The following is a 19670-nucleotide window of genomic DNA, read 5'->3' on the forward strand; positions in this document are numbered from 1 at the left end:
GAAGTCCCGACTTTACGTCAGTTGTGAGAGCAGCGTCTTATGATGTGACAGGCAAGAAGACATTCCTTGCATCAAACGTAAGAGTTTAATGAGAAGAGTGGAGTGGATAAGTGAACTCTCCCAAGAGTACTGTTTTTTGTTTCCCTTTTTAAATGCTTTCTTGGTACATAAATAATATACTTTTTTTAAAGAAATTCCAGATGAGTGGGAAAAAAAACCAATCACCTGTTATTACACTATCTGATTATAACCACTGTTAACATTTCAGTTTTTATCTTTTCAGACTTTTTTCTATGCATCTGTGTGTTTTATTACTTTTTCCATGAAATATAATCATATTATACATACTGTTTTATAACTTTTATCCCTTTTAACGCTATATTGTGAATAGATTTCTATATCAGTAAATATGTAATTACATTACTTTTAACCTCTATGTGGGTTGTACCTTGGATACTTGTTTCCAATTTTTTTACTGTTGTAGTCAAGGACATAATGAAGTTTTTCTAACATGCTTGCGAACTTTTCAGAATATTGACTTAGGGTAATTTTCTGAAGTTATCACTGGCTCAAAAGTACGCGCCTCCCTATCTGCAGCTCCTTTCCTTCTGAGGCATACAGGACTTCACCCTCCATCCCCCTTGTACTCATTCAGGGTCCTATGACTAATTCTGGCCAATGAAATGTGAGCAGAGGTGACACATGAAGCTCCAGACAGACACTGAAATGCCCATGAGCAGTTCTGCGGTGTCTGTCTTCCCTTCCCTCAGCAAATGCTGATGTCCCAGGGACAGAGCCTCTGTCAAGCCTGGATCCCTGAGTGACTACGTGGAGCAGCCCCCTTCTCCTTTCATGTTACCCTCACCTGCCATCCTGCATGGACGTGTAGCATGAATAAAAAAAATAAACCTTAAGTGTTAACCACTGGGGTTTCAGGGTTAATTGGTTAACTGCAGCGTAACATATCCTGTTGCAACAATAAAAAAGTATGCACATTTTTAGGACTTTTAATATGTATTGCCTCAAATTGCCTTCCAGAAAGACAGCCCCAATTATACTCCCACCCACAGTGTGTGAGTGTGTACTGCTTCCTCTTTAACACTGGAGTTACCCTGGGGACAGAGAGCTAAAAAAATATATTTTTTTGGTTAAAATGTAACCCTTTAAGGTGTTCAGCAGTGTCATTGATTTCTAAGAGGTTTATTTCATAAACATTGTAAAACAAAATTTTAAGTTGCATGTATGGCTTTTTAAAAACGTTTAGACATTAAAAAAACACGTTTTAGTCAAGTTTATCTGTTTTTTTTTTTTTTTTTTTAATGGTTGCTACCTATGCTGTCATGCTTATGCGGGTCTTTTTTTTTTTTTTTTTTTGAGATGGGGTCCACCCTGGCCCCCAGGCTGGAGTGCAGTGGCATGATCTCAGCTTACTGCAACCTGCACCTCCCGGGTTCAAGCGATTCTCGTGTCTCAACCTCCCAGTAGCTGGGACTACAAGTGCTACAAGTGCATGCCACCACGCCCAGGTAACTTTTTGTATTTTTAGTAGAGATGGGTTTCGCCATGTTGCCTAGGCTGGTCTCGAACTCCTGACCTCAGGCAATCCACACGCCTCGGCCTCCCAAAGTGCTGGAATTACAGGTGTGAGCCACCAAGCCCGGCGAGGTCTTCCCAGTTCTGATGGCAAGGTTGTATAAATATTCACCACTATCTCATTCTTGTACTTTTATCATTTCTTTCTAAACAGTTAAATCTGTGATCTGGCTGGGCATGGTGGCTCATGCCTGTAATCCCAACACTTCGGGTCGCCAAGGTTGGGGGAGGATCACTTGAGTCCAGGCATTTGAGGTTACAGTGAGCTTTGATGGCACCGGTGCACTCCAGCCTGGGGAACAGAGCAAGACCTTGTCTCTCAAAAAAATTTTAAAAACCTCTGATCTATCTGGAATGTATTTTCTAAATTACCCCAACACTGTTTATTGGGAAGTCTATCCTTTCTGTATTCTATATGAAATCACATTTTTGCCATACACCTAGCCCTTCTGTTGGATGCCAGGATAAGCACCCTGGCCTCGAGTGTGCTGTGAACTCTTTATTATGGGTTGTTATCTTCCTGTACATTCTAGCACTGGTAGCACATTGTTTGTATCGCCATAGCTTTGGACTAAACATCCTCATTAAACTTTTTCAAAACTTGCCTAGTATATTGTGCATGCTGGGCACGGTGGCTCACGCCTGTAATCCCAGCACTTTGGGAGGCCAAGGTGGATGGATCACCTAGGGTCAGGAGTTCGAGACCAGCCTGGACAACATGGCGAAACCCCGTCTCTACCAAAAATAGAAAAAAAAAAAAAGCTGGCTGTGGTGATGGGAACCTGTAATCTCAGCTACTTGGGAGGCTGAGGCAGTGAACCCAGGAAGCGGAGGCTGCAGTGAGCTGAGATAGCACCAGCCTGGGCTACTGAGCGAGACTCTGTCTCCAAAAAAAAAAAAAAAAAAAAAAAACCTTCCAAAAACCTTCCAACATTATAAAATTTGAGGTAATTTTATAATGTTTAGAAAAATTAGAAATTGGATTGAGTAAAATTTACATATTTTACACAAGAGGACTAACATCTTTATAATATTTAACCTTTCACTTCAGTAAATTTATAATGTTTTATGTTTCTCAGCCTATCTTTTCTAGTATAGGTGATTTTTTTAGTGTGGTTACTATTGTAAATGAGATCTTTTCCCACTACTTTAAAAAATGAAAATTAAATCTGTCGCTTTTATGACTTTAAAACATTAAATAAAACTTATGTAAGTGTAAACATTATTTAAAAACATAATGTAGAAAATTAAAGTCCTCCATAATTAAAATCCCTTTCCCCCAGAAAAACAGTCAACGGTTGATGCATATTCATCAGTTTTTTTCCTAAAGTATGTTTTAGCACTTTGACCATGTGAGACAACCCTTCTGCTGTTAGCATTTTTCTCTTTGCAATAGAGCTTCCTATGTCAGTACACATCAATCTACCTCATTCTTACCTCTGCATAAGAGAGTAGTGTGTGGTTGTATAATAGTTTAACTTGGCGATTGGTTATTTATTTTGTAACTAGCCAGTTACTGAATTATTCTAAAGGTTTTGCTGTTGTTAATTTCTTTTGCCTTTTTCAGTTGGGTAATAGTTCTGGGTAGGTTGATAATTTTATTCCCATATTTGTAATTTTATTTCACTTTCTCAACTCATCACATTGACCGGTACTTTTAGAACAATGTTAAAAAACACTTACATAATTGTGCTGATATTGTACATTATTTTATATATATATATATTTTTTTTTTTACTTAGAAGAGTGTTTCTCCAAAACTATAAATTTGACTCTTAGTGTAAAATAATCTTAATATTTGAATTATACATTAAGGTTATGCCCTCTATTTCTAGTTTGATGAAAATATTATTAGTAATGGATGTTGGGGTTTTATTAAATGGCTTTTTTCCACATCTGTCAAGATGATCAACTGGCTTTTCTCTATTATGACTTTAGATGAATCATTTTAATAGATTTGCTAATGTTAAGACATCTCTGCATTTCTACAAAAATCTGATATAGTATATTATTCTTTTAATATACATCTTTCAATGTTAACAGTGGTTATTTATGATTGGTTGGTCCATAGTAGATTTTTATTTTGTGTTTCTTATCTGTACTTTCTGATTTTTCTACAAAGATCGTATATTACTTGTATAATAAAAATAAGAGCTTTAAATTGTGAAATTCTTCTGGATTTGGTTTTCTCATTTTATTATGGAATTTTTCATACCTAAATAAGATGAATAGTTGTGTAATTTTTTTTCTGCTTTGTCAGTTATTGGTGTTTGTTAACTTCTTAAAAAAATTAAAAAGAACTTGGGAAGCTCTGTTTTTCTATGCCCTGGAAACATTTAAATATTTAGAATTTTTTGCTCTTTGAAGTTTTTATAACATGTATGAAACTGTCCAAATCTAGTGCCTTTTTAGGAAATATGGGTTTTTTTTTTCTATTTTTTTTTACGCTCATTATTTTCTTCAAACTTTATTTCTATTCTGTAAGTTTTTGGCAATTTAAATTTTCCCGGCTAAGCACAGTGGCTCATGCCTATAATCCCAGCAACTTCAGGAGGCCGAGGCAGGAAGATCGCTTGAGCCCAGGAGTTCACAATCAGCCTGGGCAACATAGTCCCTACTAAAAATTAGCCAGGCATGGTGGTGTGCACCTGTAGTCCCAGCTACTCAGGAGGCTGAAGCAGTAGGATCACTTGAGCCCTGAGACCGAAGCTGCAGTGAGCCGTGAGCATGCCTGGGACACAGAGCAAGACCCTTTCTCAAAAAAAATTTTTTTTAATTAAGTAAATTTTCCTAAATAGTGATTCTGTTCCAATTTTCAGATTTGTTGGCCTGGAGTTGTAGTATTCTGCTTCCTCATTCCCATGTTGTGTGTGCTTTCCCTTTTTGTTCTCATTAGTTTTTCCAGAATTAGTCTGTTTCATTGATCTTTTCAAATAACCAACTCTCAGATTTATATCTGAATTTACTGTTTGACTATTTCATGACTCTTTTGGTTTTGTTCTTAATTTTTTTCCTTTATTATTTTCCCACCTTCTTAAGTTACATGCCATTTTAACTTTTTCTTCCTTAATAAAAGACACAGTTACTAACATTGTAAGGTACGACTTTTCCTCTGAATACATCTTTATCCATATCCCTTAAATTTATATTTAGTGTTCTAAGTTATAAATAATTTATAATTTCAGATTTGACTTTATTTTTTACTGGAGTTTTTTGAAGTTATACTTTTAAATTTCCAGGTAGTTTATTTTGTTGTTGTTTTTAGCATTTCTTACAAACTTCTAGTTTTATTGCCTTGTCAAAGAGAGTATGGCCTGTACAATTTGTGCATCTTGGAGATCATGGATGTTTTCTTGAGACGTAATACATTTTTAGTTTTAATACATATCCCCAGGAAACTGAAGAAAAAAGTATATTCTCTGAAGGGAACAAAATTCAATCAGATATATTCATTTGACCTTATAAAGTATAATATTATGGACCTTTAATTTTAATTTGCTTGATTCATTAAGACTAAGAAGGATATGTTAGTCTTCTATTATTGTATTTCTGTCTGTTTCTTTTGTTTCTAACAGTTTTTGCTTTGTTTCTTTTTGATGTTATTTGGCAAATGTTCTTTTTATATTTAAGGGAAAAAATATTTTCCTTTAAAGACTTGTATACCTTTGTGAATTTTACCTGATTTTGTTGTAATCGTTTCTGTAGAAATACATAGTTCAGTAAAATATTTGTGTCTGTTTTTAAGTCAACAGAAATCTTTCAGAAGTCCTTTGTATCTTAACAAGATATTTTGGAAGTTCTTGATCTCCCTACGTAGGCTAATGTCCTTGCAGGCTACTCCTGAGCAACCTCTAGAAACCAGAAAGGGCAAGGAAACGGCTTCTCCCCGGAGCCTTTAGAAGAGAACACAGTCCTGTCAACACCTTGATTTTAGCCCAGTGAGACCTATGTCGGACTTCTGACCTACAGAACTGTAAGATAAGAAATTTGTCTTTTAAGCAGCTACTTTTGTGGTGATTTGTTATGGCAATAGAAAACCAATGCACTCTCATGTGCTTTTACACACCCTATGGTCTGAGAGCCTCTGCCCCATAAATCCACTCAACTATGTGGGTTTCACATGCCATGTGGCCTTTAACCAATAACCTCCTCATTCTGGCTGCTGTTACCACCTGCTTGATTCCCTAGTTCAAATTCTGAAGAGAGAGAATGGACGAACAGATGAATACACAGGTCTGACTGGCCTAGCTCATTGCTTTTCACTCCAGGACAATCCATAGGATTGGCTGTGCTAGGAGCAGATGCCAGTCCTCCTTTGGCCAGAAGGCCAGACTCCCAAGACAAGGTACATGGCTGTATAGGAGAGGTCAGAGAAGACCTGGCGGAAAAAGCTGTGGGGCTGAGACCTAAGGATGGGCATGGGTTTGCCAGGACATGAAGGGTGCAGGGAGAATTCCAGGCACTTATGCTTAAGAGAGCAGGCCCTTTGGGGGCAGGCAGGAAGCAGCATGGTATTGCTGGACTAAAACCTGTGGCAGGGGCAGGGGCTGCCCAGGGGAGGCAGCCAAGTCTCTGAGGGTTTTATCTGCCAGGCTGAGGGGCTGCCCTTACTGTGTGGGCTGGAAAGTCAGGCAGAGGTGAAGACTGGCAGTGCTTTGGAGGCCAATTGGAGAGCTCTGAAGCTGGGCAATAGGAGTCACTTGTCCCCACTTCCTTGGCTCTGAATTCCCTGAAGCCAAAGTCTGGATTGACTTCAAGGCTTGGCTGGAAAAAGCAGGAAAAGGGAGAAAGGAAGGAGAGAAGGTTCCAGAGGAGGAAGGGAAGTGTTGATGCACAGAAGACACAAGTGGGCCAGGAACTTTTATTGTGAGAACGTTATTTTGAAAAGGATCCTTTTTTCAAAGGCCTCTTGTGTTTGGCAGCCCTTAGAAAGCAAATTCTGAGAATTATTTCAGCCTGATTAAGCTCGCTGGTATCTCAAAATACTGAAATTATAAATACGTAATTACAAACAATGCCAAACTGCAAAATATGCATAAGAAAAGTCCCACAAAGTTCTGATTTTGCTACTTTTTCAATTCCAAATTCTTTCCCTAGGAAGTTTGATGCTGAGCCTGGCCTGTCTGTGGTGGGGAAGGAGGCCTGGGCCACAGCCACTGGACCTGTCTCTGGGATCTGGACCTGATGCCCAGCGAGTAGCCCGCAGGTTGCGTCCCCCACTGGAACACCCCTGGGAATCTGGGTGGGAGCGGCAGGTACAGGGGCCAGTGCAGAGTCAGGGCTTGGCCCATCAGGCCCAGGCCAGCACAGTGAGGCACATTCATTCGTACACAGGAGTTGGATTTGCATTCTGAAAAGGTAGCACACATGACAGACCCGTGGGCAACCTGGCAGTGGCCGGGAAATCTGCCAGTGGCCATGCCACAGAGGGAGGCCCAGGCTGCAGCTGCTGAAAGGGACTCATGCCCCTCCCAGCTGTGCCAACTGAGGCCCCTCAGGCTGCTGTGTGCCAGAGTTAGTTAAGAAGACACTGGAAGGCCGGGTGTGGTGGCTCACGCCTGTAACCCCAGCATTTGGGAGGCCAAGGTGGGCAGATCACAAGGTCAAGAGATCGAGACCATCCTGCCAACATGGTGAAACCCCATCTCTACTAAAAATATAAAAATTAGCTGGGTGTGGTGGCGCACGCCTGTAGTCCCAGTAGTCGAGAGGCTGAGGCAGGAGAATCACTTGAACCCAGGAGGCAGAGGTTGCAGTGAGCCGAGATCATGCCATCGCAGTCCAGCCTGGTGACAGAGCAAGACTCTGTCTCAAAAAAAAAAAAAGTATTAAAAAAAAAAAAAAAGACACTGAAGTAGGAAGATTTCTGTTCTATATCAGGACTTTCTTTGGAAACGAGGTGGATTCCTTTTGTTCTGTGGAAACCCAGGATTACCATCACCAGAGTGAGGGTGATGAGGTTAGTAGGGATGCTTGCAGTCTGAGAAACGAATGGACTGCTTTGCATCGGTCCCTTCCCCTTTCCTGATTTTAAAATTTTAATTTTAAGAAAATACTTCAACATGAGACTTCAGTTCCTGAGGAAAATAACACTATTCCTCCATCCTTAGTATTCACTTAAACAAATGTTTAGCTAAAATCTTATTAAAAACTTTAAGCCCACCCAGACACGGAAGGCTTTGCTTTTACAGCAGCTAAGGTATGTTTTCATTACCCCATGAGTGATGCTAATGCATTGTAAATAGTTCTTTATTATGAGTTTATGTAGTGCTTGGTGCCTAAAATAAATTTCATTTAAATATTTTAAATAACTCCTGAATATAAGCAATTTATTCTGATTACTGATAAAATAATATTCACATTCAAACCTACAAATCTGAGAAATCATTATTCCATATGCACAGAAGGCCACAGTCAGTAGTCTAATAGTGCTGCTTACCAGAGTAGTGTAAACTTCTTTCAGAATTAGGGAACAATTCTAGATCACCCATGGTGAGAAATAAGTGCTCTTCTCTTAGGCTAGCGACACTTCCGATGGGTCTTGACATCCCACCTATGGGCTGGTGTATGAAACTCTCATCTCTACTTCCCTCCCCAGTTTTAAGAGTCACCATGTCACATAAAAGCTCCAGCATCGGCCAGGCATGGTGGCTCAGGCCTATAATCCCAACACTTTGGGTGGCCAAGGCAGGTGGATCACAAGGTCAGGAGTTCAAGACCAGCCTGGCCAACATAGTGAAACCCTGTCTCTACTACATATACAAAAATTGGCCGGGCATGGTGGTGTGTGCCTGTAATCCCAGCTACTCGGGAGGCAGAGGCAGAGAATTGCTTGAACCTGGGAGGTGGAGGTTGCAGTAAGCCAAGATCGTGCCACTGCACTCTAGCCTGGATGACAGAGTGAGACTCTGTCTCAAAAGAAAAAAAAAAAAAAGGCCGGGCGTGGTGGCTCACGCCTGTAATCCCAGCACTTTGGGAGTCTGAAGCAGGCGGATCACGAGGTCAGAAGATCGAGACCATCCTGGCTAACACAGTGAAACCTTGTCTCTACTAAAAAATACAAAAAATTAGCTGGGCATGGTGGTGGGCGCCTGTAGTCCCAGCTACTCGGGAGGCTGAGGCAGGAGAATGGCGTGAACCCAGGAGGCGGAGCTTGCAGTGAGCCGAGATCGCAACACTGCACCCCAGCCTGGGAAGCGGAGCTTGCGGTGAGCCGAAATCGCGCCACAGCACCCCAGCCTGGGTGACAGAGTGAGACTCCATCTCAAAAAAGAAAAAAAAAATGCTGCAGCAACCCACACAAGGCCCTGCTGATCTTCCGGGGTGTTATGTGGCCCATCCATCAGCACCCTGTTAGTGTGCTTTTCAATAGGTCTTAGACTCACCCACTTTATTCAAGCCTACTGTGGCGGGTGCCTTTGTCAAACTTGAGCCTAACCGTCCCACTGGCCAGGGTCCTGCTCGTCACTGTCCTCAGAGTCAGCAGACACCCTCTTGATTCTCTGGAGCGCGGCCTTGATGCTCCTCTCAAGGTCACTGGTGCGTCTGTTGCTGGTTGGTTTGCTGCTGGGGTTTGGGCCAAGATCAGGGTGAACTTTCTTCAGTTTGACCCCTTGCCTTATGGCAGCCAGAATGTGCTCATTGATTGAGGCGTGGGGAGGGCGCACCGCCGGCACTTCTACCTTCCGGAGAGAAGCTCTTCCATGCCTTAAGGAGGCCAACACTTCATCCATAGATCCTGAAATTGAATAAGCAGAGTTAGTACTATCAATAAAACACATTCCCTTCCCAGGACATTATTGCTATGAAATTGTAAAATCTCACATCAGTTAACACCATGATTTAAACAAACAATCACTTCATTAAGCAAATGCCTTGATTACCTGCTAACGATAAGCTCCCTGGTTGAATCCAGGATAGGTGAATAGCTCATGTTTTAGCTTAACCACTTCCTTTCTGCTAACTTCTTCAAATCCATAGCAACTGACAGAAACAGGCATTCACTTTTGTTAGAATCACTGTTTTTCAAGACAAATGTGATCTGTCCCTCCCATCCTGAAGAGTGTTATGGAGGCCTGGGGTGGAAGAGTCTCACCCACTGTGCGTGACCTGGATACCTCTGAAGCTGTATCTCCTTCATTACGCTGTCCAGCTAAAAGAAATCTTTTAAAAAAAAATTTATCCTGCTCAATTTAACTTCAGTCTTGGATATTAGTCAGTGATGACTCATTCTATGACAATGAAGTGAGTAGGTTTCTACACATGAAAAGGCTTAAAATAAAACTTTAATCGGCAACTCAATGAACTGCCACCGGAGGGGTGGCGCTGGCACATTTTTCTGTATATAATGTGTTTAATTCCACCTACATTACCCTGAGGTGGCTTACATACTTTATTTTTGAGGATGTGAAATGCTGTCAAAACACAATGAGATCAGAGCTTCAAGGCATTGGTGAGGAGAAGCTATTCTTCACTCTGGCACCTGGAGACCCCTGAGAGGGTAAAAATCTTTTATCACCTGCTGGAGACAGGCTTGACTGTGGCCACTAATTTAGAGATCTTCCAGGTAAGGCTTCAAGATTAATAATCAATTCTAGTTCAGGACTGAAAGCCCATGCTGTGGCTAACAAAAGGCTATTTTGCTTTAGATTCAAACCTATACCTTCTTATTACAATTTCTTTCTGGGGGTAATGAGACAGGTTTCACAATCAAGGGCATTCTCTGGTGCAAATTCACACTTTCTTATTCTTTCCTGTGAATTAGCATTTGTGAGTTGAACAGAACTTCCCAAAACCATGTGCATTAAATCTGGGCTGGGAATGTGGCACCCCACAAAGATCTGCCCACTTCCAAAGTCCGATCTAGACATAGCCATGCGAACTCTTTACTTTTCATTCACAGGGCAGTTGTTGCAAACCCCATGGAAACAGGCCATTGAGTCTCCACCTAATATTTGAATATTTTCATTTGTACCTGGTTCTAGGTACAGTGAAGCTCTGAACTCAGAATAGCCAGATTGCTCAATTAACCAGAATCACAGTTTGGAACTGTTATATCATTCATAACACTTATTACAGTAACCTTGCACAGTTTAGGTGGAGGTGCTTAAGCATAATTTTAAAAACAAATTTACATAAATTTTGCTAGGATTTATCTAAAGTGCACACACATACCCCCCCAAAGCAGTAGGCTCCAAGTCTAGGCAGATTTAGGCCATTCTCCTCAACACTTAATATCTAAAGCCATAATTCGAATTCTGAGTGAGAACTATAGCCCTATTAAAGAAACTGTCAAGAGTATTCAGTGTACTGCACTTGCCAAGACAAGTGGCCAACTTTTTCTTTCTGTCCCATTACACTTTAGAAAGATTTCCAATAGTAAGGGTCCTCAGTGTGCTAGTCAGTCTGCAAGAACAGCCTTCTACATTCTGGCTAGTATGCCTCTACGGTAATTTCCAACCAGTATTCTGCTTAAAATACAACAACTGGATTCTATAAAGGACTCAGAGATGCAAGAGTAAGCATAATTTAAAACAGTATTGAAAAGTATTCCAATGGCAGAAATCAAATACATACTGAAGTCTTAAGAAACTTCAAATAGGTTGATACTTTAACGACCTCAGAAATCCCAAGTCATGCGATTATTGAATGTACAGAGATGGTTTCTTCAAACTGAATTAACATGTATGAAACCAGATTTAGGCTATACTATACTAACTTTCCAATAAAAGAATAATGATACTCAAGGAAGCAAATACTGGAATATTTTAAGGCTATAGAGAATTACAAAAATGATTTCCATTTGAAGATGACGGCTTCTGAAGCTAGAATGCTTCAACAGCTTAACAACTCATGGGGAGCAGGGACAGAATTCCAGTGGATTACCTGGACATGAAAAACTTTCCAAGGAGTCACGTGGTCGCTCAGCAGGTGATTCGCACACTAGAGGACGTGGCTGGTCATCTTTCACTGGAGCCCGGAAGCCTAAGTTCTGATGAGTTGCATCTTGAGAGGATGAGGACAGAGCAGGGAGAGGAGGGGGTGGGGGCGGCGGTGGCAGTGGCGGTGGTGGTGGAGGAGGAGGAGGTGGTGGCAGTGACAGTTCCTCACTGGATTTGGAATGTGTTTGATCACCAACTGGAACAAAAACCTGGACAGGGATATTTCCATGACAGTTTTGACACTTGGGGCTTTTCGCGTCATCAGCTTCCAATAGGGGAACACGTCTAGTTTTCCTAGAGGACGGGTGAATTACTGACACCGCATGGGAAGCTGGCAAGCACGTCTGCTGGGAAAGGTCACCTGGCAGGTTTGGAGCCACAGGTTCTGAGCCAGAGGTGTTTCGGACAGATTGAGTTAGGCGTTTCTGAAAATGAAAAACCATGGTGAGCAATCTGCCACAAGTGCAAACCATCAAAATGCTGAAACTTTCTAGAAATCTATAAACATGCATTTCTATGCATGGATGGTCTAATTCACAAAGTGACTTCTTGTTTGTACAGCCATCCTTGCTACCGAACCCATTTTTCATGGATTAAAAAAAAGATAAGCACTTGTATCCTTTGATCAAGTATTACCTTCTCTGTAATAAAATGAAGATATGAAAGCATACATATAGAGGAAAATAGTCATCAATTTTTAGTATGGAAAATTAGAAATGCTAAAATACGAGTAATAGGATATTTGTTGAAAAAATTATGACAAATCTATTCAAAATATTAAGTTAGCCGGCAACAGAGCGAGACTCCGTCTCCAAAAAAAAAAAGCCATAAAAAGTGATAAATAGTACAACGCCTGAAACATCTGAAAAAATCAGATACAGTGTTCAATGAAAACGAGATATAAAATAATATGTATTATGATTAAAAATGAGAAAAGTTCTATGAAAAATGCCAGCACAGTCGACATCCAAGTGGCAGCTATAACAGAGCCTGTGGATATTTCTTTTCTCTTACTTTTAGGCTTAAGAGTTAATTTCATAATTTAAAAAATGTAAACTGAAAAAGTTCTGGTCTTTCAGGTATTCATTTGATAAAGAAAAACCTAGCCCTACAAAGAGCTAATCTTGAGAGGAGGTCCCTAAAGAAGGCACTGATTAGCCAATAAAACATAAAATGTAATACTATGAACTCATTAAAATGAAACTAGCTCTATACATATTAACATGAATATATCTCAAAAACCTAAGTTAAAGAAACTTGCAAAGGATGCGTTCAATATGATCCTATCAATGCAAACCTAAACACACACACACACACACACACACACCCATTCAATCCATGATAAACTCAAGGAGTATTTCCATTTCCCTCACTTTCTGCTCCTTTCAGGACAAATAGCAATGTCATGGCGACAAGCCCCCAAACCTCCCTGATGCAGACACAGCCATGCAGCTGCCATCCTGCAGCCTTCTGTCAGAGACCATGCCAGCAGAATTAGAATCCCAGAAACTAGGCCAGAGAGCTAAACTCCAGTGGTCATCCAACTGATCTCCATCCAACTGATCAGGTCATCCCTCATGCTGGGGTTCCCTGAACCACCCAAGGATGCCCTCTGTGGCATCCCAGCTGCAGCATGTCACTGTGACTCTGGACTGTTAAGTTCTGCCTTTGTTTTTTTGTAGAGACAGGGTCTCGCTTTGTTGCCCAGGCTGGTCTCAAACTCCTGAGTTCAAGCAATCCACCGGCCTCAGCTTCCCAAAGTGCTGGGATTATAGGCGTGAGCCACGGCGCCTGGCCGAGTTCTGCCTTACATTGCACAGACAGTCTGTCCACCCACAATAAATTAAATCCTTTACCTCGTACAGCCCTTCAGATATTCAAAAAACTTCCTTGATCGCAACAGATACCATGTATCACATGATTTTATTTCTAGTTTTCTCCCTCTCCTATTTCCTCCCTTCCAAATGTGCTCAAATTGGCTATGTCCCCTTCAAGGGTAGCACTTCTTGGTAAACACAGAACTCCCTTATTCTACACAGGATGCTGCTGTCCATACATCCCAAAAGCCCATGAGCTTTCGTCACACAGGTGGCTCATTAAACTGAAGGAAACTGAATTCTTAAACTATTTTACCCAAAATTTAAGCCACAAAGACTTTCCTATCACCCCATGCAAGTGCATACCTCCATATGGGCTTTTTTGGACTAGAAAACCAGCAATTTATCCCAATTTGGGGTGAACTTGTTAGCGTTTAACTGTTCCAGTTTCGTTGGGAGCTTAGGAGGCCTGATTCTGTCATTTTAAATCTGCCTACCCCTCCCATTTTCATACCACCCACACATGAAAAAGTAATTTTCTGTATTGCCAAACAATTCCTTGATCTGAGTGAGGGCTGAGGAGATGGGCTGGTTGCGCTTGGATCCCTTCCTCCACACTGACTCCATTCTGTTCATCGAAACTCTCTTGGTGATGGCGATCAGCCAATTCCTCTCCACCTCACTGGCTCTGCGTTCATCTGGTATTCATGCAGCTCCTTCAATTTATGCTTCCTGCTGCAGTTCACACCCAGACCCCGATCCAGGGCAATCACATCAGAATTTCTGTGGGTGGGGCTGGCCTTAATACTTAGAAGAAGCTCTCCAGGGGATGTGGATGTGTTGCCCAGACTGAGAAGCCCTGTGTGGCTCTGGAGTAAGACCTGGCTTCAATTCCTGCTGTTTAACCTTGAACTAAGTTGTGTAACCAACCATTCTGAACCTTGGTTACTCATTTGTAAAGTGGTGATGAAACTATCTCACAAGGCTGTTTCAAGAACTAAGTGAGAGCGAATGTGAAGTGCCTAGCATGGTGCCTGGTATACGGAAGGCATCTGATACCTATTCCAGAATCTTTTCTGGGATAAAGTGGGTTGTTTGCTTTTTGGGGGCTACAATAAACTTGGGTCTTTGCGAAGGGGCTGGGGAATGAAAACAGGTCTATGTTTTACAGTCAGTAAATTCAATGATATTCTTAAATAAGCCCCTATTTACTTTTTTTTTTTTTTTTTTGAAACAGAAGAGTCTCACTCTGTTGTTCAGGCTGGAGTGCAGTGGCGCAAGTTCAGCTCACTGCAACCTCTGCCTCCCAGGCTCAAGTGATTCTTGTGCCTTAGCCTCCCAAGTAGCTGGGACTACAGGCATGCACCACCATGCCCAGCTAATTTTTGTATTTTTAGTAGAGACAGGGTTTCATCATGTTGCCCAGCCTGGTCTCAAACTCATGACCTCAAGCAATCTGCCCGCCTCAGCCTCCCAAAGTGCTGGGATTACAGGCGTGAGCCACTGTCCCTGACTCCCTATTTACATTGTTTTAAAAAACCTATTTACCTTTAGATAAATGTTTGAGGTAATGGATATGCTAATTACCCTGATTTGATCATTACACATTATACACCTGTATCAAAATATCACACTATACCTCATAAATATGTACAATGATTATGTGTCAATTAAAAATAAAAGCAAAAAATTATTTTTTGAATCTTCATAGCAGCTTTTTTTAATTAAAGGAATTTATCTCTAATAATAAAGTCAACAAATAGAAAAAAAATTAGACTCAGGATCATTTTGTGGAGGAAATACAAATGTAGGCCTAGAACAGAGGGCATAAAAAATAACATTATCCTCATAAGTGTATACTTCAAAAAAAAAAAAAAGAAAAAAGAAAGTTGTAGATATCAAAAAAAAAAAAAAACACTAAATTTTACTTTTAACAGGGCACTTTCACTACACTTATATCACAATGCTGCCTGGATAACATTTTAAAGAATTGTTTATTACAAATGAGGGGAAATGCCAGCTAAAGTCAAGGGAGCTGAACAGTTTTCAGTTTTCCCTGCCAATCTAAACCACCAGTGCCAGTTAGGACTACTCAGTGAGGAGTGCAAAGCAGGAACTCAAGCGTGTTGTGATGTCAAAAACAGCAGTTATTTTATATCATGGGTTTTGAATCACTGATATTCTATTTTTTGTTGTTGTTTTTTGTTGTTTATTGATATACCAGAAATAATGGTATTTTTTAAATGTTTCACGTTCTGAATGACCTGTTCTTAATACTTTATACTTTCATCTTTTTTAGAGTGGTCTTCATTTATTTCCCCAGAAGTGTAGATGAGGTGATTGTTTATAGAACTTACATCTTTAAATGATCTCAATCGTTGGAGTGTTTTTTGACGTTCTTGGTTGATCCATTCTTTTTTCTTTTGCTCCTCTTCTTTTATCTTGTCTCTTTTCTATATTTAAACAAACGTATATTTGTAAATTGCTCAACATTACAAAAAATGTCTTGGCATACAATAAAAATGTCTCAGCAAAGAAAGAGGCTGTACCCCAACATTACCACCCCAAGGCTGCGCCCAAGCTGCAGGCCTGGAGGCTAATGGCTGACAGCTGCAGGTCCAGGGCAGCGCAACTCCAGTTTCCACAAGTCTAGGCCTGCATGTTACGCTACACAAACATAGAACATTTTCCTTCGGAGGAGACTCACCATCTGAATACTGTGATGCTGACGAGAGTATCTTATGCTTTCTTCAGCCTGTTGCAATCTGAGCCGATGATTTTCTTTGCACTGATCCTGGTGGAATAACACAAATCACCTACATGGTTTTTAATATTACCCTGGTATAGCATAAAAGGTTAAAAGAAAAAAGCACTGCATTTGGGCTGTAGTGTAAGGCATTCATTAATATTAGTTCTGGAGTGGCCCAATGGTACTGTCTCCTCCACAGTCTATGATGAGGGTTGCCTGGCTGCTTATGGAAATAATTTGTTCCCAGCAGAGTGCTTTAAGAGATGAAAAACAATCCGCCAACCATGAGAGGACATACAGGCAGCCCCCATTCTTAAATGGGATGTGTCCCAACGATGTTTTAATGTGATTGTTTTAAACACATTTCCCCATAACATTATAAATACTCATCACATTTCCAAGCATACCTACAAAAGCAGAGCAACCTACAAATACCTGAAAAATTAGAACTGTTTCACCTGTGCTTAACCACGCACTATACCAATATATAATATGCTATATGCACATAAAATCCTTCATCTATGTAAAAAATAATACGGTAATACAGATAATACTAACATTTACTGAGTAGGTTTTAGCCTCAATGCCAAGTACTTTTCATGCCTTATGATACTTTATCCTCACATGAAATTTGTATTATTACCACTATCATCTTTTTTTTTTTTTTTTTTCAGACTGAGTTTCGCTCTTGTTGTCCAGGCTGGAGTGCAGTGGCGTGATCTCGGCTCACTGCAACCTCCGCTTCCCGGGTTCAAGCGATTCCCCTGCCTCAGCCTCCCGAGTAGCTGGGATTACGGGTGCTGCACCGGCCTATCATCCTCTTTTAACAGATGAGAAAACTGTGAGCTCAAAAGAGATTTAAGTAACTTGCCTAAGGTCACATGGCTACCTAAGTGGCCAAGCTGTGATATGAACCCAAGTTGATAGCTCACCTCAACTACCATTCTATTAACCAAGTGCCTTCCAAATTCCAACATTTCCAGAATCAGTGGAAAGAGCTCCTCTAAATGGGGTAGGGGGAGTGATTATATCTTGAGAGTGAAGGTTAATGCTCCAAGTCTGGATAAGAGAAGGCATAGGAGCATTTTTTATATATATATATACATATAACACTGCCAAGGAGGTGGAGGCATCTGTTCATCCACAGCACCATGGGAGTGCCAAAGGAGAGTCCTCCTAGGGCTCATGGGTTTTCTGAAATGTGGAGCAAAGGGCAAATAACTGTATATCTTCAAATCCTCTGAATAACAGTTCCTAAATCCAGAAGTACAATTCTTAAACACAAACATGCAAAGAATATACTCTTCTAACAAAGTTTTTTATTTTTATTTTTTTATTAGAGACAGGGTCTTGTTCTAGCACCTCAGCTAAAGTGCAGTGGTACAATCATAGCTCACTGAAGCCTCGACCTCCTGGCTTCAAGCGATCCTCCTGCCTCAGCCTCTTGAGTAGCTGGCACTATAGGTGCGCACCATAGAGATGAGGTCTCACTGTGTTGTCCCTGGTCTTGAACTTCTGGCCTTAAGTGAGTCTCCCACCTCAGCCTCCCAAAGTGCTGGGATTACAGGCATAAGCCATGGCACCTAGCCAAGTTTTTCTTAAGTATTTGTATTTACATGGAAGAGTAATGAACATTTTTATAAGCTACAAAAGTCACAGTTTTCATGTTTTCTTAATTCTAATAAGAAAAGTATAGTAGGCTGGGTACAGTGGCTCACGCCTATAATCCCAGAACTTTGGGAGGCTGAGGCAGGTGGATTGCTTGAGGTCAGGAATTCAAGACCAGTCTGACCAACATGGTGAAACTCCGTCTCTACTAAAAATACAAAAACTAGCCGGGCGTGGCCAGGCGCTGTGGCTCATGACTGTAATCCCAGCACTTTGGGAGGCCGAGGCAGGTGGATCACCTGAGGTCAGGAGTTCAAGACCAGCCTAGCCAACATGGTGAAACCCCGTCTCTACTAAAAATACAAAAATTAGCCAGGGGTGGTGGCACATGCCTGTAATCCCAGCTACTCAGGGGGCTGAGGCAGGCTTGAATCCTGGAGACAGAGGTTGCAGTGAGCTGAGATCGTGCCACTGCACTCCAGCCTGGCGACAGAGTGAGACTCCATCTCAAAAAAAAAAAAATATTAGCCGGGTGTGGTGGCAGGCGCCTGTAATCCCAGCTACATGGGAGGCTGAGGCAGGAGACTCACTTGAACCTGGGAGGCGGAGGTTGCAGTGAGCTGAGATCGCGCCACTGCACTCCAGACTGGGAGACACAGCGAGACTCTGTTTCAAAAAAAAAAAAAAAAAAGGAGAAAAGTATAGTAAATATGAGTAAATACATATAAAAGTCTGTATAAAAATGATATACAGGAGCTTCCTTTTCTGTCAGAAAAAATGAAATATCTTAGTGTTATCTTTTTATGTATTCATGGATTTTTAAAAATTAAGAAAAAAATCACCAAATATAAGGTCTGAGGTGAGCTGAATATTGTTATCTGTAATTGTTTTGTGTACTCAATAATTTACAGTAAAATATATTTAGAATTGTTATAGTTGGCTATTAGAAATAGAGTTTCTACCTATTGTGGTTTTTAAAGTATCTGTGGTCCAGGGGCGGTGGCTCACACCTGTAATCCCAGCACTTTGGGAGGCCAAGGTGGGCGGATCACTTGAGGTCAGGAGCTCAAGACCAACCTAGCCAACATGGCAAAACCCCATCTCTACAAAATATACAAAAATTAGCTGGGTGTGCTGGCGCATGCCTGTAAACCCAGCTGCTTGGCAGGCTAAGGCACAAGGATCGCTTGAACCTAGGAGGCAGAAGTTGCAGTGAGCCAACATCATGCCTCTGCACTCTAGCCTGGGTGACAGAGCAAGACTCTGTCTCAAAAAAATAAAAATAAAAAAGTGCCTGTGTGCCTGTGTATGCAACGGGCATTCAACAAATAGCTGTTGAATGAATAAATTAAAACCTTGAGATTTGCTAAATGCTTAAATCCCAAAAGAAAAAAAAATATTTTTAAGAAAAATATTTAAAAGCATTTTAACTATAGCCATGGATAAGTACATAAGCACACAAAAAAGTAATCACTGTGTTGGTAAAAACCTTATTTCAATACCTCTTTATCCTTCATACAAGAATAAATCTCTGGAAGAGAAAAGAAAAGAAAGCCACTCTGAGCGTACCTACCTTTCTACTCCGGAGAGAGGCTCTTTTGGCACAGATCCTGCCCCGTTTAGACTCCAGCTGCTGGCACTGCCTTCTGAGTTCTTTCACTTCCAAATTCTTATCATCCTGCAGCCCCACAACACAGTCAATGACTTTAAGTTCCTCTGGATTTTCACATGGATCGTAATAGACAACTTCATCCTGTTTTTCTAAAAATGTATTAATGATTGTTTAAAACGTATTTTATTATTTTAAAAAATGCATTGAATTTTTTTAATGTAAGGAAAATAAAGATCACTTGTAATCCCACCACTGAGAAGCACTATTAACATATATGAAAAATGTGTATATGTAATATACATGCACACATGTGTATATATACATGACTATATACATGTATAAGTAGCATG

At 40.8% G+C, this 19670-nt stretch overlaps 2 protein-coding genes across 3 annotated transcripts in view; one reads left to right on the forward strand and one right to left on the reverse strand.

The window, feature by feature from the left end:
- Positions 1-8459, forward strand: part of HOMER2 (homer scaffold protein 2) — a 144605-nt gene extending 136146 nt beyond the window's left edge. Inside the window, exon 10 of the mRNA XM_054531774.2 lies at positions 1-8459. The gene's annotated coding sequence lies outside the window, so the exon portion shown is untranslated.
- Positions 6441-19670, reverse strand: part of WHAMM (WASP homolog associated with actin, golgi membranes and microtubules) — a 27850-nt gene continuing 14620 nt past the window's right edge. Inside the window, exons 6-11 of one of the 2 annotated variants that reach the window (XM_063716283.1) lie at positions 19282-19469; positions 16059-16145; positions 15709-15804; positions 11479-11959; positions 8979-9331; positions 6441-7398 (exon numbers count right to left, since the gene is read on the reverse strand). In XM_063716283.1, the coding sequence (XP_063572353.1) occupies positions 9027-9331; positions 11479-11959; positions 15709-15804; positions 16059-16145; positions 19282-19469 (1157 nt within the window). In that variant the 3' untranslated portion in view covers positions 6441-7398; positions 8979-9026. Of the gene's footprint in view, positions 9332-11478; positions 11960-15708; positions 15805-16058; positions 16146-19281; positions 19470-19670 lie in introns of both variants that reach the window. The other variant, XM_054531771.2, reaches the window with a different exon arrangement.

This window comes from Pongo abelii, chromosome 16 (assembly GCF_028885655.2).
Source record: "Pongo abelii isolate AG06213 chromosome 16, NHGRI_mPonAbe1-v2.0_pri, whole genome shotgun sequence".
Taxonomy (NCBI): domain Eukaryota; kingdom Metazoa; phylum Chordata; class Mammalia; order Primates; family Hominidae; genus Pongo; species Pongo abelii.